This window comes from Aulostomus chinensis, chromosome 2, assembly GCF_037954235.1.
Source record: "Aulostomus chinensis isolate RoL2024-O1b breed Wild chromosome 2, RoL_Achi_v1.0, whole genome shotgun sequence".
Taxonomy (NCBI): domain Eukaryota; kingdom Metazoa; phylum Chordata; class Actinopteri; order Syngnathiformes; family Aulostomidae; genus Aulostomus; species Aulostomus chinensis.
The window spans coordinates 4,677,965-4,696,537 of NC_141321.1; the positions used below are offsets into that span (position 1 = coordinate 4,677,965).

The 18,573-nt window shown below is 43.5% G+C and overlaps 1 protein-coding gene across 2 annotated transcripts in view; it reads left to right on the forward strand.

Moving 5' to 3' along the window:
• The window catches only part of LOC147268842 (SH3 and multiple ankyrin repeat domains protein 2-like), a 256,844-nt gene extending 251,147 nt beyond the window's left edge, over positions 1-5,697 (forward strand). For both annotated transcript variants that reach the window (XM_086223330.1, XM_086223339.1), the window contains one exon: positions 517-5,697. In XM_086223330.1, coding sequence (XP_086079456.1) covers positions 517-1,042 — 526 coding nt within the window. In that variant the 3' untranslated portion in view covers positions 1,043-5,697. The remainder of the gene's footprint in view (positions 1-516) is intronic.
• The last annotated feature ends 12,876 nt before the right edge of the window (positions 5,698-18,573 follow it).

Consider the following 18,573-nt stretch of genomic DNA (forward strand, 5'->3'; position numbering starts at 1 on the left):
CCCTCTTGATGTCTTTGGACTGTGGAGGAAGCTGGAGTACCAGAGAGAACCCAGCAGGAACAGGGAGAACATGGAGACTCACCCAGAAAGACCCCGTGCTCCAGCTGGGGCTCCACCCACAACCTTCTTGCTGGGGGGCCACAGTGAGGACCGCTGCTCCAGATAAGAACGGAACGATGAAAATGAAATGACAATGAAAACCTCTTTATATCAGTAAATCTTCAGCTAATTATTTATGATGATCAAATGATGAAGTGACCAGGATCCAGATTCTGACTTAGACAAAACGTTTGTTCTCAGAACAAACTGATGTTCTCCACATGATCTTGGTCTGTACGGAGTCCCTGAGGGTACACGAGCCAAAATATGACATGAAGAAACTTCCTACAGATAAAGAGGACCTTACATATTCACATGTTTTGTGCCTTTTGGGCCTCTGGAGGTTTGTACTTTTATTTTGAAAGAGATTTTGGTCGAACCCTGTCTAAGCTGTCCCCTTCTCTCTGCCCCCCCCAGGCCGCCCACAGAAGACTCAGGAATGCGTAGCAATGCTGCTGCTGCTGCCCTCACCTCCACCCCTCCGAGCAGCCTTCCTTCCCAGGCGCACCCCTGCAGCCCACCAGACTCTGCCTCCTCCCTCACGCCCTGCTCTTCACTGCCGCCCTCCGTGTCACCCACCCTTACAGACGTCTTTGGCCTGCCCACCCCACCCATGGGCAGTGGTGGTGGTTACAGCCTGAGCTCCTCATGCGGGGGCAGCGGGAGCTCACGCTCCCCGTCACCACTCACACTGATGCAGGCGGTGGCGGCCTCGGGAAAGCCCTTTGCCTCCAAGCCCATGGAGCTGTGGAGCAAGCATGATGTGGCGGACTGGCTGGAGAGTCTCAACCTGGGGGAGCACAGGGACGCTTTCCTGGACAATGAGATTGAGGGCGCCCACCTGCCCTCACTGCAAAAAGAGGACCTGATAGACCTGGGCGTGACCAGGGTGGGCCACCGCATGAACATCGAGAGGGCCCTCAAGCTGCTGCAGGACAGATAAGCCCCGAGGAGATGGGGTGGCGACGGGTGGAGCCAGAGCCGAGGCAAGGGAGGGCTTACCACTCACTTTACCAATCTCTTCATCAAACGTAACCTGAAGTCGTGGAACTGGGTAGACGTTTCGTCCAAGTTGATGCTGCCTCTTGCTGTTTTTGTCCTCTCTCGTCCTCCGTTGTCGCCCTCATCTCAGTGCTCCGGTGAGGCCTGCCCCCCTCCTCCCGCCCATGGCCCTGAGCATCGGGGGATCATGGGATGTCCGGAGGACCTGCAGGGGAGAGAGAAGTGGATGGCTGCTATGTCTTTGAGGAGAGACAACGGACTGTCCCGATAACAGCAAAACTCTGGAATAGTTTTTCCTCACACATACACACACACATATACACACACACGCACACACACACAGGAAAAACATGTCTGGAGGTTTGTTTCACATACAGACTCGCTCACCCAACTGCTTTGGAATACTAGAGACTTTTTCCATACACCCCAGTGTGGGTGCATGAAACCAGCTGAGCTGGTGGTTGCTCCTTTTCTATCTTTGCTAGAGTTTGTTCAGAGAATAATATTTCTTCACTAGAGTCCTACTGGAGTTATATTTCTGGGTGCATCAAGGTTGTAGAGAAATATTTCAGATAGACTCCATTTTTTTGCTTTTCACCTGTTTGTGTCAAAATAAGAACATTAGATGACATATTTAAATGAAACCATATCTTCTGTCCATGCGCGCGCGTGCACACACACACACGCACACACACACAAACTGAATGCACACAGAATACACACCGTCTACACAGACATACACTCCCTAGGCATGCATACACACACTGTTACTGCGATGGCCTTCAAAGTGTAGGGAGAGGTGGTCTCCAGAGGAGGGGCCCTGTGCTGCAGGTCTTAATCCTGCTGGTCTCCACCTCATCACTCGAGAAAAATTACGACGAGGACACGGAGGTCAAGATGAACACACACAAAACTTTCATCTTTAAATAGTTTTGTTAGGCTGCAAATGGCTGTGTGTGAGTGTGAGTGAGTGACGTGTGCACAAGTTAATGGTTGATCCACAATACCATTAAGGCCAGTTCAGCTGGACAGACAGAGGAGGGAAACCACAGCTTTTCCTTACTTTTGCACTTTCCCTCCTTTATCCTGCCGACTCTCCTCCCTCTTCACCATCAGCAGGTCAACGCTGGTGTGGCTGTGCAGGAGCGTCCCCGTCTGAAGCACCCCGAGGGCACACGGTTGAAGATGGGGTGTGGAAGGCTCATCAGAAAGAATAGTTTGACATTCAGGGATGTTTGGTGCTCCGAGTTGGAAGTGAAGATCAGTAAGAGCAGCATGGTGAAGGAACTCATCGTCCTTGAGCCTGAGAGGAAGAGGCATCAGGATGCTGAGATCCTCAGAGACCTGCTGACTGCTAGTTAGCTTAGCACAATGAGTGGTGGTGGATGGGCTGTGTAGCACGACCGGGCTATGAAAAAAAATCATCAAATGAACTGTTTTCCAAAATGGTCTCTGCCTGTTGTAAGGTGATGTGGAGGATCACTTCTGGACCAACCCAAATCCTGGACCTGGTCCATCTGAACCAGAACAACCAGACGAGGAACCGCAGCTTTTGGAGCCTGAGCAGGCATGATGGAGGTACGCTTAACAGTACCACCCACCGCCATTCATTGAGCTAAGCTAACTAGCAGTCGGCTGGTCTCTGAGAGGGTCTCAGCTCCCTGATACAGCCCCGAGAAGAGAAGGGTCTCCGTCTCCTTGTCCAGCTGTTGGAGGATGGCGAGTTCCTTTAAAGAATAAAAGTGAAAAAGAAATGAATGCAATGAGAAAGTTCCTCCTCCCACGTGACCAAACTCAGCAGTGCATCATGTTTCTGTTTCACTGCTGTTATTCAGTGTTTCCAAGCTGTCTGTGGCGAACATTCGGCCCAACAGAAACTGCTGTCGTTTTGATGCTAATACCAGAAATTGCGGCTCTATATGAAGCTGAAGCCAATTGTTAGCTTGTCTTCATATAAAGACCAGAAACAGACACCAAAACCAATCCCAGGCTCCGCCCACAGAGTTGAAGGGCTGCCTGCGAGTCCTACAACACGCTCAGTAAACATGTTGATCCAGTATCTGAAGCAGACTAGCAGTTTCCAGGCTTGATGCTAAGCTAAGCCTCATTTTATGTGATTTTAGAGTATTTTAGATCTTTTAATGTAAATTTCATGTGAAACCAAGAAAGTGAGTAACCCTACTTCCTAAAACTATTCACTCGAGGTTGTAGTGTGAAGGAATTTATATCCTGAATCGTCAAAGTATTCAATCTAGATCAACTTAGTTTTCAACTCTTTCATTTGAAAGTTTTAAGTCAATTAAAATTTGAGATACAGAAGCTGAGAAGAGCCATGCTTGTCATCAAGGCAGAGAAAAGCTTTCATCTCAGGATGAGTTGATTAACTCATCAGTTTATTTCTGTTAACTAGTAACAGGCTTATCTTGAGAAAATAACATCCTAGTTATTTTAAGATGTGGCAATAACAATAATCATCTCATGATCTCAAGATAACAACATGGTAGTAGCAATCGCCAGCACAGCCATTCTCAGCGATGAAGTGGAACTCAAGAATGACTTTTAAAGTGTCCCTGCAAACGTTTTCCCTCGCGGATTTCTATGTTGCTTTGAATTCCTCCCAAAGCTCTCTGATGTTAGCTTCAAGCTAACTTGAAGTCCAGGGCAAACTGATGAAGCTGCGAGGAACGATTCAGTGACCCGGAGCGCCAGAGCGGAGAGGAAAGTCTCGGGTGCTGGTGGCTGCAGGTGGACGGGCGATGAGCTAGATGACATGACAGTGTGTTGAACCCGTCGCGTGACGGAGAATCTGTCACACGCCTCCTGCTGCCCTCTGACCCCTGTGTGAGAAAGACCCTGGCAGATGGTTCGGCAGTGTGAACCGGTGAGATTAGTCAAGGATCAGGATGATCCACAAGGGGCTCCGGTGGACCGGCAGCTTCTCTCTGCCGCTCCAGCAGAAGAGTCCAACAAGAACTAGATCAGCACTGGTAATGCTGAGGGTGCGCATGTGTGTGTGTGTGTGTGTGTGTGTGTGTGTGTGCGTGTGTGTGTGCTAGCAGTGATGACAGCAGAAAAGAAGTAGTGTATATACGAGCGTCTGACATGAATAAATGTTCTTGAGTCTATCTATTGCTCTGTTAAAAGGTTTAGAGTAAAGATCTATGAGGGTTCCTTTAGTGTCCACAGGTGACCTGAAGACCAAAGCTGAGGTCTCATTCACCCCATCATCCTGCAGAGGATGCCTTAAACAGCTCACCCCCCCCCCCCCCGCACCTCTGTCAGTCAGATGTCCAGCGATTCTGTCGGAGAACAGCAGTCCCAACATCATTGGGTTTCATATCACACACTCCGCAGCTCCATGTAGGCGCAGCGCTGGCGGAGGCTCATGAAACATACAAACGCTCTGTGTTCTGTGAACATCGGCCGTACGGAGGCTGGCACGGGACAATGCTGCTATCAACCTGTTCCTGTTTGAACTTGTAACTTATTTTAAAACAAACAGCGACATGTCGGAGCGGAGGGGTAGATAAGCACAGTATTTTTAAAGATTTGTATAGAGTTCTATGAAATTTTATAGAGGTTATCTGAACAAACGCTGTTCAACACTGAGGTGTGGATGGCCAAATACAGAGAAACTATATAGATATGGACGTGGATATTATTATTATTATGATTAGACTTCTGGGTTATGTAAGAAGCAATATTTATTCTGAATGAATCTCTTTGGTTGTGTTTTGTTTTCCCATTTTAAAGTGACATATCATGGTCTGTCTGTGTTTGATTGAAGTGTTGCCTAGATCCAGTCTACTGCAGTAGATTTAAGATATTTTGGCCAATCAAGTGACCACAGAACCCAGGTATCTCCAGACCACCGTTTGCCTGACTAGACGTCCCCCAGTGTGCAGTGTGTAGAGAACAGCACCATCTGTACAGTTAAAACTATACCTGCTGGCCATCTCGGTAAGAAGAAACATGCACACATAGACATACATATGTATATACATATATATACACACACACATATATATGTATAAATATATGTGCGTGTGTGTGTGTGTGTGTGTGTGTGTGTGTGTGTGTGTGTGTACAAAAATCCACCAAAAATATTAGCTGTGGCTGTTGTGTCCTGCAGGTGGAGCAGCAGCTCACGGAGCAGTTTTCTCTGTGGAAATGTAGACTAGAGTGTCACCAGGCCATGTTTAGGACCTCCATGGCTCACTGACGCACTTCCACCCCCCCTCACCCCGACACCCCTTTTTTAGCTCTCTCCCCACCTTTATCACCGTCCAACATTTGGCTAATCTTTTTTTTCTTTGTTGCTCTTTACTTATTTTCTTTTTTCATTAATAGATTTTATTCTTTGATTAAGTCTTCATAGAGACTAAGATGTTTTCAGTAATTTGTGCAAAGACTTGTGTTCATGTTTTCTATGTTGCTGTAATTTTGTGCTACGAAGTCATCTTAGAGTCAATAAATTACTGAAATGAAAAGAGAGAGAATTTTACTGTAACTGCACTCTTCTTCCCCTTTTGCCCCTCAAATCCTCAAAACTTCTTGTATGGCAACCAAAATTCACTGTAAGAAATAAATATAATATTGCACAAGTGTGGTATCGCTCTGAGTCCTTACACCAGCGTGTGTGTGTGGGTGTGTGTGTGTGTGGGGGGGGGTGATCACAGATGCTGAACCTCATCACAGATGTTGTACCTCATCACAGATGCTGAACCTCATTACAGATGTTGAACCTCATCACAGATGCTGAGCCTTATTAAAGATGCTGAACCTCATCACAGATGCTGAACCTCATCACAGATGTTGTACCTCAACACAGATGTTGAACTGTATCACAGATGTTGAACCTCATCACAGATGTTGAACCTCCTTACAGATGTTGAACCTCATCACAGATGTTGAACTGTATCACAGATGTTGAACCTCATCACAGATGTTCAACTGTATCACAAATGTTGTACCTCATCACAGATGTTGAACTGTATCACAGATAGTGAACCTCATCACAGATGCTGAGCCTCATCACAGATGTTGAACCTCATCACAGATGCTGAACCTCATTACAGATGCTGAACCTCATCACAGATGTTGAACCTCATCACAGATGCTGAACCTCATCACAGATGTTGAACCTCATCACAGATGCTGAGCCTCATTACAGATGCTGTACCTCATCACAGATGCTGAACCTCATCACAGATGTTGAACCTCATCACAGATGCTGAACCTCATCACAGATGCTGAGCCTTATTAAAGATGCTGAACCTCATTACAGATGCTGAACCTCATCACAGATGTTGTACCTCAACAAAGATGTTGAACTGTATCACAGATGTTGAACCTCATCACAGATGTTGAACCTCCTTACAGATGTTGAACCTCATCACAGACGTTGAGCTGTATTACAGATGTTGAACCTCATCACAGATGTTGAACTGTATCACAGATGTTGTACCTCATCACAGATGTTGAACTGTATCACAAATGTTGTACCTCATCACAGATGCTGAACCTCATAGATGTTGAACCTCATCACAGATGCTGAGCCTCATCACAGATATTGAACCTCATCACAGATGCTGAACCTCATTACAGATGCTGAACCTCATCACAGATGTTGTACCTCATCACAGATGTTGAACTGTATCACAGATGTTGTACCTCATCACAGATGTTGAACCTCATCACAGATGCTGAACCTCATCACAGATGTTGAACCTCATCACAGATGCTGAACCTCATTACAGATGCTGTACCTCATCACAGATGTTGTACCTCATCAAAGATGTTGAACTGTATCACAGATGTTGTACCTCATCACAGATGTTGAACTGTATCACAGATGTTGAACCTCATCACAGATGCTGAACCTCATCACAGATGTTGAACCTCATCACAGATGCTGTACCTCATCACAGATGCTGAACCTCATCACAGATGTTGAACTGTATTACAGATGCTGAACCTCATCACAGATGCTGAACCTCATTACAGATGCTGTACCTTATCACAGATGCTGAACCTCATTACAGATGTTGAACCTCATAACAGATGTTGAACCTCATCACAGATGCTGAACCTCATCACAGATGCTGAGCCTTATTAAAGATGCTGAACCTCATTACAGATGTTGAACCTCATCACAGATGCTGAGCCTTATTAAAGATGCTGAACCTCATCACAGATGCTGAACCTCATCACAGATGTTGTACCTCAACACAGATGTTGAACTGTATCACAGATGTTGAACCTCATCACAGATGTTGAACCTCCTTACAGATGTTGAACCTCATCACAGACGTTGAGCTGTATTACAGATGTTGAACCTCATCACAGATGTTGAACTGTATCACAGATGTTGAACCTCATCACAGACGTTGAGCTGTATTACAGATGTTGAACCTCATTACAGATGCTGAACCTCATCACAGATGCTGAACCTCATCACAGATGTTGTACCTCAACACAGATGTTGAACTGTATCACAGATGTTGAACCTCATCACAGACGTTGAGCTGTATTACAGATGTTGAACCTCATTACAGATGCTGAACCTCATCACAGATGTTGTACCTCAACAAAGATGTTGAACTGTATCACAGATGTTGAACCTCATCACAGATGTTGAACCTCCTTACAGATGTTGAACCTCATCACAGACGTTGAGCTGTATTACAGATGTTGAACCTCATCACAGATGTTGAACTGTATCACAGATGTTGTACCTCATCACAGATGTTGAACTGTATCACAAATGTTGTACCTCATCACAGATGCTGAACCTCATAGATGTTGAACCTCATCACAGATGCTGAGCCTCATCACAGATGTTGAACCTCATCACAGATGCTGAACCTCATTACAGATGCTGAACCTCATCACAGATGTTGTACCTCATCACAGATGTTGAACTGTATCACAGATGTTGTACCTCATCACAGATGTTGAACCTCATCACAGATGCTGAACCTCATCACAGATGTTGAACCTCATCACAGATGCTGAACCTCATTACAGATGCTGTACCTCATCACAGATGTTGTACCTCATCAAAGATGTTGAACTGTATCACAGATGTTGTACCTCATCACAGATGTTGAACTGTATCACAGATGTTGAACCTCATCACAGATGCTGAACCTCATCACAGATGTTGAACCTCATCACAGATGCTGTACCTCATCACAGATGCTGAACCTCATCACAGATGTTGAACTGTATTACAGATGCTGAACCTCATCACAGATGCTGAACCTCATTACAGATGCTGAACCTCATTACAGATGCTGAGCCTTATTACAGATGTTGAACCTCATCACAGATGTTGAACCTCATCTCAGATGCTGAACCTCATTACATATGCTGAGCCTTATTACAGATGCTGAGCCTCATCACAGATGTTGAACTGTATCACAGATGTTGTACCTCATCACGGATGCCGAACCTCATCACAGATGTTGAACCTCATCACAGATGCTGAACCTCATCACAGATGCTGAACCTCATCACAGATGTTGAACCTCATCACAGATGTTGAACTGTATCACAGATGCTGAACCTCATCACAGATGCTGAACCTCATTAAAGATGCTGTACCTCATCACAGATTCTGAACCTCATTACAGATGTTGAACCTCATCACAGATGATGAACTGTATCACAGATGCTGAACCTCATCACAGATGTTGTACCTCAACACAGATGTTGAACTGTATCACAGATGTTGAACCTCATCACAGATGTTGAACCTCCTTACAGATGCTGAACCTCATCACAGACGTTGAGCTGTATTACAGATGTTGAACCTCATCACAAATGTTGAACTGTATCACAGATGTTGTACCTCATCACAGATGTTGAACTGTATCACAGATGTTGAACCTCATCACAGATGCTGAACCTCATCACAGATGTTGAACCTCATCACAGATGCTGAGCCTCATTACAGATGCTGAACCTCATCACAGATGTAGAACCTCATCACAGATATTGAACTGTATCACAGATGCTGAACCTCATCACAGATGCTGAACCTCATCACAGATGTTGAACCTCATTACAGATGCTTAGCAATACAGATGCTGAACCTCATCACAGATGTTGAACTGTATCACAGATGCTGAACCTCATTGCAGATGCTTAGCCTTTTTAAAGACGCTGAACCTCATCACAGATGCTGAACCTCATTGCAGATGATGAGCCTTGTTACCGATGCTGAACCTCTTTTCAGATGCTGAACCTCATCACAGATGTTAAACCTCATCACAGATGTTGAACCTCATTACAGATGCTGAGCCAGGTTACAGATGCTGAACCTCATTACAGATGCTGAACCTCATCACAGATGTTAAACCTCATCACAGATGCTGAACCTCATTACAGATGCTGAGCCTTATTGAAGATACTGAACCTCATTACAGATGTTGAACCTCATCACAGATGCTGAGCCTTATTAAAGATACTGAACCTCATTACAAATGTTGAACCTCATCACAGATGCTAAGCCTTATTATAGATACTGAACCTCATTACAGATGTTGAACCTAATCACAGATACTGAACCTCATTACACATGTTGAACCTAATCACAGATGCTGAGCCTCATCACAGAGGTTGTACCTCAACACAGATGTTGAACTGTATCGCAGATGTTGAACCTTCTCACAGATGTTGAACTGTATCACAGATGTTGTACCTCATCACAGATGCTGAACCTCATCACAGATGTTGTACCTCATCACAGATGTTGAATTGTATCACAGATGTTGTACCTCATCACAGATGCTGAACTTCATCACAGATTTTGAACCTCATCACAGATGCTGAACCTCATTACAGATGCTGAACCTCATCACAGATTTTGAAGCTCATCACAGATGTTGAACTGTATCACAGATGCTGAACCTCATCACAGATGCTTAACCTCATTACAGATGCTGTACCTCATCACAGATGCTGAACCTCATTACAGATGTTGAACCTCATCACAGATGTTGAACCTCATCACAAATGCTGAACCTCATCGCAGATGCTTAACCTTATTACAGATGCTGAACCTCATCACAGATGTTGAACTGTATCACAGATGCTGAACCTCATTGCCGATGCTGAGCCTCATTACAGATGCTGAACCTCATCACAGATGTTGAACTGTATCACAGATGCTGAACCTAAATACAGATGCTGAGCCTTATTAAAGATGCTGAACCTCATCACAGATGCTGTACCTCATCACAGATGCTGAAACTCATTACAGATGTTGAACCTCATCACAGATGTTGAACCTCATCACAGATGTTGAACTGTATCACAGATGCTGAACCTCATCACAGATGCTGAACCTCATGACAGATTCTGTACCTTATCACAGATGCTGAACCTCATTACAGATGCTGAGCCTTATTACAGATGCTGAGCCTCATCACAGATGTTGAACTGTATCACAGATGCTGAACCTCATTGCAGATGCTGAGCCTTATTAAAGACGCTGAACCTCATCACAGATGCTGAACCTCATTGCAGATGCTGAGCCTTGTTACAGATGCTGAACCTCTTTACAGATGCTGAACCTCATCACAGATGTTAAACCTCATCACAGATGTTGAACCTCATTACAGATGCTGAGCCTGGTTACAGATGCTGAACCTCATTACAGATGCTGAACCTCAACACAGATGTTAAACCTCATCACAGATGCTAAACCTCATCACAGATGCTGAGCCTTATTAAAGATACTGAACCTCATTACAGATGTTGAACCTGATCACAGATGCTGAGCCTTATTAAAGATACTGAACCTCATTACAGATGTTGAACCTCATCACAGATGCTGAACCTCATTACAGATGCTGAGCCTTATTACAGATGTTGAACCTCATCACAGATTTTGAACCTCATCTCAGATGCTGAACCTCATTACATATGCTGAGCCTTATTACAGATGCTGAACCTCATCACAGATGTTGTACCTCAACACAGATGTTGAACTATATCACAGATGTTGAACCTCATCACAGATGTTGAACTGTATCACAGATGTTGTACCTCATCACAGATGTTGAACCTCATAACAGATGCTGAGCCTGGTTACAGATGCTGAACCTCATTACAGATGCTGAACCTCATAACAGATGTTAAACCTCATCACAGATGCTAAACCTCATCACAGATGCTGAGCCTTATTAAAGATACTGAACCTCATTACAGATGTTGAACCTCATCACAGATGCTGAGCCTTATTAAAGATACTGAACCTCATTACAGTTGTTGATCCTCATCACAGATGCTGAGCCTTATTAAATATACTGAACCACATTACAGATGTTGAACCTCATCACAGATGCTGAGCCTTATTACAGATGTTGTACCTCATAACAGATGTTGAACCTCATCACAGAGATTGAACCTCACCACAGATGTTGTACCTCATCACAGATGTTGAACCTCATCACAGATGTTGAACCTCATCACAGACGTTGAACTGTATTACAGAACTTGAACCTCATTACAAATGCTGAGCCTTGTTACAGATGCTGAACCTCATCACACATGTTGTACCTCATAACAGATGTTGAACCTCATCACAGATGCTGAACCTCATCACAGATGCTGGACCTCATCACAGATGCTGACCCTCATCACAGATGCTGAACCTCATCACAGATGCTGTACCTCATCACAGATGTTAAACCTCATAACAGATGTTGAACCTCATCACAGATGCTGAACCTCATCACAGATGCTGGACCTCATCACAGATGCTGACCCTCATCACAGATGCTGAACCTCATCACAGATGCTGTACCTCATCACAGATGTTAAACCTCATCACAGATGTTGAACCTCATTACAGATGCTGAGCCTTGTTACAGATGCTGAACCTCATTACAGATGCTGAACCTCATCACAGATGCTTAACTTCATTTCAGATGTTGAAGCTCATCACAGATTTTGAACCTCATCACAGATGCTGAACCTCATTACAGATGCTGAGCCTTATTACAGATGCTGAACCTCATCACAGATGCTGAACCTCATCACAGATGTTGAATTGCATCACAGATGTTGAACTGTATCACAGATGCTGAACCTCATCACAGATGCTGAACCTCATGACAGATTCTGTACCTTATCACAGATGCTGAACCTCATTACAGATGCTGAGCCTTATTACAGATGCTGAGCCTCATCACAGATGTTGAACTGTATCACAGATGCTGAACCTCATTGCAGATGCTGAGCCTTATTAAAGACGCTGAACCTCATCACAGATGCTGAACCTCATTGCAGATGCTGAGCCTTGTTACAGATGCTGAACCTCTTTACAGATGCTGAACCTCATCACAGATGTTAAACCTCATCACAGATGTTGAACCTCATTACAGATGCTGAGCCTGGTTACAGATGCTGAACCTCATTACAGATGCTGAACCTCAACACAGATGTTAAACCTCATCACAGATGCTAAACCTCATCACAGATGCTGAGCCTGATTAAAGATACTGAACCTCATTACAGATGTTGAACCTCATCACAGATGCTGAGCCTTATTAAAGATACTGAACCTCATTACAGATGTTGAACCTCATCACAGATGCTGAACCTCATTACAGATGCTGAGCCTTATTACAGATGTTGAACCTCATCACAGATGTTGAACCTCATCTCAGATGCTGAACCTCATTACATATGCTGAGCCTTATTACAGATGCTGAACCTCATCACAGATGTTGTACCTCAACACAGATGTTGAACTATATCACAGATGTTGAACCTCATCACAGATGTTGAACTGTATCACAGATGTTGTACCTCATCACAGATGTTGAACCTCATAACAGATGCTGAGCCTGGTTACAGATGCTGAACCTCATTACAGATGCTGAACCTCATAACAGATGTTAAACCTCATCACAGATGCTAAACCTCATCACAGATGCTGAGCCTTATTAAAGATACTGAACCTCATTACAGATGTTGAACCTCATCACAGATGCTGAGCCTTATTAAAGATACTGAACCTCATTACAGTTGTTGATCCTCATCACAGATGCTGAGCCTTATTAAATATACTGAACCACATTACAGATGTTGAACCTCATCACAGATGCTGAGCCTTATTACAGATGTTGTACCTCATAACAGATGTTGAACCTCATCACAGAGATTGAACCTCACCACAGATGTTGTACCTCATCACAGATGTTGAACCTCATCACAGATGTTGAACCTCATCACAGACGTTGAACTGTATTACAGAACTTGAACCTCATTACAAATGCTGAGCCTTGTTACAGATGCTGAACCTCATCACACATGTTGTACCTCATAACAGATGTTGAACCTCATCACAGATGCTGAACCTCATCACAGATGCTGGACCTCATCACAGATGCTGACCCTCATCACAGATGCTGAACCTCATCACAGATGCTGTACCTCATCACAGATGTTAAACCTCATCACAGATGTTGAACCTCATTACAGATGCTGAGCCTTGTTACAGATGCTGAACCTCATTACAGATGCTGAACCTCATCACAGATGCTTAACTTCATTTCAGATGTTGAAGCTCATCACAGATTTTGAACCTCATCACAGATGCTGAACCTCATTACAGATGCTGAGCATTATTACAGATGCTGAACCTCATCACAGATGCTGAACCTCATCACAGATGTTGAATTGTATCACAGATGCTGAACGTCATTACAGATGCTGAACCTCATCACAGATGTTGAACCTCATCACAGATGTTAAAACTCATTACAGATGCTGAACCTCATCACAGATGTTGAACCTAATTACAGATGCTGAGCCTTATTACAGATCCTGAACCTCATTACAGATGCTGAACCTCATCACAGATGTTGAACCTCATCACAGATGTTGAACCTAATTACAGATGCTGAGCCTTATTACAGATCCTGAACCTCATTACAGATGCTGAACCTCATCACAGATGTTGAACAGTATCACAGATGCTGAACCTCATCACAGATGCTGAACCTCATTACAGATGCTGTACCTCATCACAGATGCTGAAACTCATTACAGATGTTGAACCTCATCACAGATGTTGAACCTCATCACAGATGTTGAACTGTATCACAGATGCTGAACCTCATCACAAATGTTGAACCTCATTACAGATGTTGAACCTCATTACAGATGCTGAGCCTTGTTACAGATGTTGATACTCATCACACATGTTGTACCTCATAACAAATGTTGAACCTCATCACAGATGCTGAGCCTCATTACAGATTCTGAACCTCATCACAGATGTTGAACCTCATTACAGATGCTGAGCCTTATTACAGATGCTGAACCTCATCACAGATGCTGAGCCTTATTTAAGATGCTTAACCTCATTACAGATGCTGAACCTCATCACAGATTTTGAACCTCATCACAGATGTTGAACCTCATCACAGACGTTGAACTGTATTACAGAACTTGAACCTCATTACAAATGCTGAGCCTTGTTACAGATGCTGAACCTCATCACACATGTTGTACCTCATTACAGATGTTGAACCTCATCACAGATGCTGAACCTCATCACAGATGCTGGACCTCATCACAGATGCTGACCCTTATTACAGATGTTGAACCTCATCACAGATGCTGAACCTCATCACAGATTCTGTACCTCATCACAGATGCTGAACCTCATGACAGATGCTGAACCTCATCACAGATGTTGAACTGTATCACAGATGCTGAACGTCATTACAGATGCTGAACCTCATCACAGATGTTGAACCTCATCACAGATGTTAAAACTCATTACAGATGCTGAACCTCATTACAGATGCTGAACCTCATCACAGATGCTTAACTTCATTTCAGATGTTGAAGCTCATCACAGATTTTGACCTCATCACAGATGCTGAACCTCATCACAGATGCTGAACCTCATCACAGATGCTGAACCTCATCACAGATGTTGAATCTCATCACAGATGTTGAACTGTATCACAGATGCTGAACCTCATCACAGATGCTGAACCTCATTACAGATGCTGTACCTCATCACAGATGCTGAACCTCATTACATATGTTGAACCTCATCACAGATGTTGAACCTCATCACAGATGCTTAACCTTATTACAGATGCTGAACCTCATCACAGAAGTTGAACTGTATCACAGATGCTGAACCTCATTTCAGATGCTGAGCCTCATTACAGATGCTGAACCTCATCACAGATGTTGAACTGTATCACAGATGTTGTACCTCAACACAGACTTTGAACTGTATCACAGATGCTGATTCTAATTACAGATGCTGAGCCTTATTAAAGATGCTGAACCTCATCACAGATGCTGAACCTCATCACAGATGTTGTACCTCAACACAGACTTTGAACTGTATCACAGATGTTGAACCTCATCACAGATGTTGAACCTCCTTACAGATGTTGAACCTCATCACAGACGTTGGGCTGTATTACAGATGTTGAACCTCATCACAGATGTTGACCTTTATCAAAGATGTTGTACCTCATCAGAGATGTTGAACTGTATCACAGATGTTGTACCTCATCACGGATGCCGAACCTCATCACAGATGTTGAACCTCATCACAGATGCTGAACCTCATCACAGATGCTGAACCTCATCACAGATGTTGAACCTCATCACAGATGTTGAACTGTATCACAGATGCTGAACGTCATTACAGATGCTGAACCTCATCACAGATGTTGAACCTCATCACAGATGTTAAAACTCATTACAGATGCTGAACCTCATTACAGATGCTGAACCTCATCACAGATGCTTAACTTCATTTCAGATGTTGAAGCTCATCACAGATTTTGACCTCATCACAGATGCTGAACCTCATCACAGATGCTGAGCCTTATTAAAGATCCTGAACCTCATTACAGATGTTGAACCTCATCACAGATGCTGAGCCTTATTAAAGATACTGAACCTCATTACAGATGTTGAATCTCATCACAGATGCTGAGCCTTATTAAAGATACTGAACCTCATTACAGTTGTTGATCCTCATCACAGATGCTGAGCCTTATTAAATATACTGAACCACATTACAGATGTTGAACCTCATCACAGATGCTGAGCCTTATTACAGATGTTGTACCTCATAACAGATGTTGAACCTCATCACAGAGATTGAACCTCACCACAGATGTTGTACCTCATCACAGATGTTGAACCTCATCACAGATGTTGAACCTCATCACAGACGTTGAACTGTATTACAGAACTTGAACCTCATTACAAATGCTGAGCCTTGTTACAGATGCTGAACCTCATCACACATGTTGTACCTCATAACAGATGTTGAACCTCATCACAGATGCTGAACCTCATCACAGATGCTGGACCTCATCACAGATGCTGACCCTCATCACAGATGCTGAACCTCATCACAGATGCTGTACCTCATCACAGATGTTAAACCTCATCACAGATGTTGAACCTCATTACAGATGCTGAGCCTTGTTACAGATGCTGAACGTCATTACAGATGCTGAACCTCATCACAGATGTTGAACCTCATCACAGATGTTAAAACTCATTACAGATGCTGAACCTCATCACAGATGTTGAACCTAATTACAGATGCTGAGCCTTATTACAGATCCTGAACCTCATTACAGATGCTGAACCTCATCACAGATGTTGAACCTCATCACAGATGTTGAACCTAATTACAGATGCTGAGCCTTATTACAGATCCTTAACCTCATTACAGATGCTGAACCTCATCACAGATGTTGAACAGTATCACAGATGCTGAACCTCATCACAGATGCTGAACCTCATTACAGATGCTGTACCTCATCACAGATGCTGAAACTCATCACAGATGTTGAACTGTATCACAGATGCTGAACCTCATCACAAATGTTGAACCTCATTACAGATGTTGAACCTCATTACAGATGCTGAGCCTTGTTACAGATGTTGATACTCATCACACATGTTGTACCTCATAACAAATGTTGAACCTCATCACAGATGCTGAGCCTCATTACAGATTCTGAACCTCATCACAGATGTTGAACCTCATTACAGATGCTGAGCCTTATTACAGATGCTGAACCTCATCACAGATGCTGAGCCTTATTTAAGATGCTTAACCTCATTACAGATGCTGAACCTCATCACAGATTTTGAACCTCATCACAGATGTTGAACCTCATCACAGACGTTGAACTGTATTACAGAACTTGAACCTCATTACAAATGCTGAGCCTTGTTACAGATGCTGAACCTCATCACACATGTTGTACCTCATTACAGATGTTGAACCTCATCACAGATGCTGAACCTCATCACAGATGCTGGACCTCATCACAGATGCTGACCCTTATTACAGATGTTGAACCTCATCACAGATGCTGAACCTCATCACAGATTCTGTACCTCATCACAGATGCTGAACCTCATGACAGATGCTGAACCTCATCACAGATGTTGAACTGTATCACAGATGCTGAACGTCATTACAGATGCTGAACCTCATCACAGATGTTGAACCTCATCACAGATGTTAAAACTCATTACAGATGCTGAACCTCATTACAGATGCTGAACCTCATCACAGATGCTTAACTTCATTTCAGATGTTGAAGCTCATCACAGATTTTGACCTCATCACAGATGCTGAACCTCATCACAGATGCTGAACCTCATCACAGATGTTGAATCTCATCACAGATGTTGAACTGTATCACAGATGCTGAACCTCATCACAGATGCTGAACCTCATTACAGATGCTGTACCTCATCACAGATGCTGAACCTCATTACATATGTTGAACCTCATCACAGATGTTGAACCTCATCACAGATGCTTAACCTTATTACAGATGCTGAACCTCATCACAGAAGTTGAACTGTATCACAGATGCTGAACCTCATTTCAGATGCTGAGCCTCATTACAGATGCTGAACCTCATCACAGATGTTGAACTGTATCACAGATGTTGTACCTCAACACAGACTTTGAACTGTATCACAGATGCTGATTCTAATTACAGATGCTGAGCCTTATTAAAGATGCTGAACCTCATCACAGATGCTGAACCTCATCACAGATGTTGTACCTCAACACAGACTTTGAACTGTATCACAGATGTTGAACCTCATCACAGATGTTGAACCTCCTTACAGATGTTGAACCTCATCACAGACGTTGGGCTGTATTACAGATGTTGAACCTCATCAAAGATGTTGACCTTTATCAAAGATGTTGTACCTCATCACGGATGCCGAACCTCATCACAGATGTTGAACCTCATCACAGATGCTGAACCTCATCACAGATGCTGAACCTCATCACAGATGTTGAACTGTATCACAGATGCTGAACGTCATTACAGATGCTGAACCTCATCACAGATGTTGAACCTCATCACAGATGTTAAAACTCATTACAGATGCTGAACCTCATTACAGATGCTGAACCTCATCACA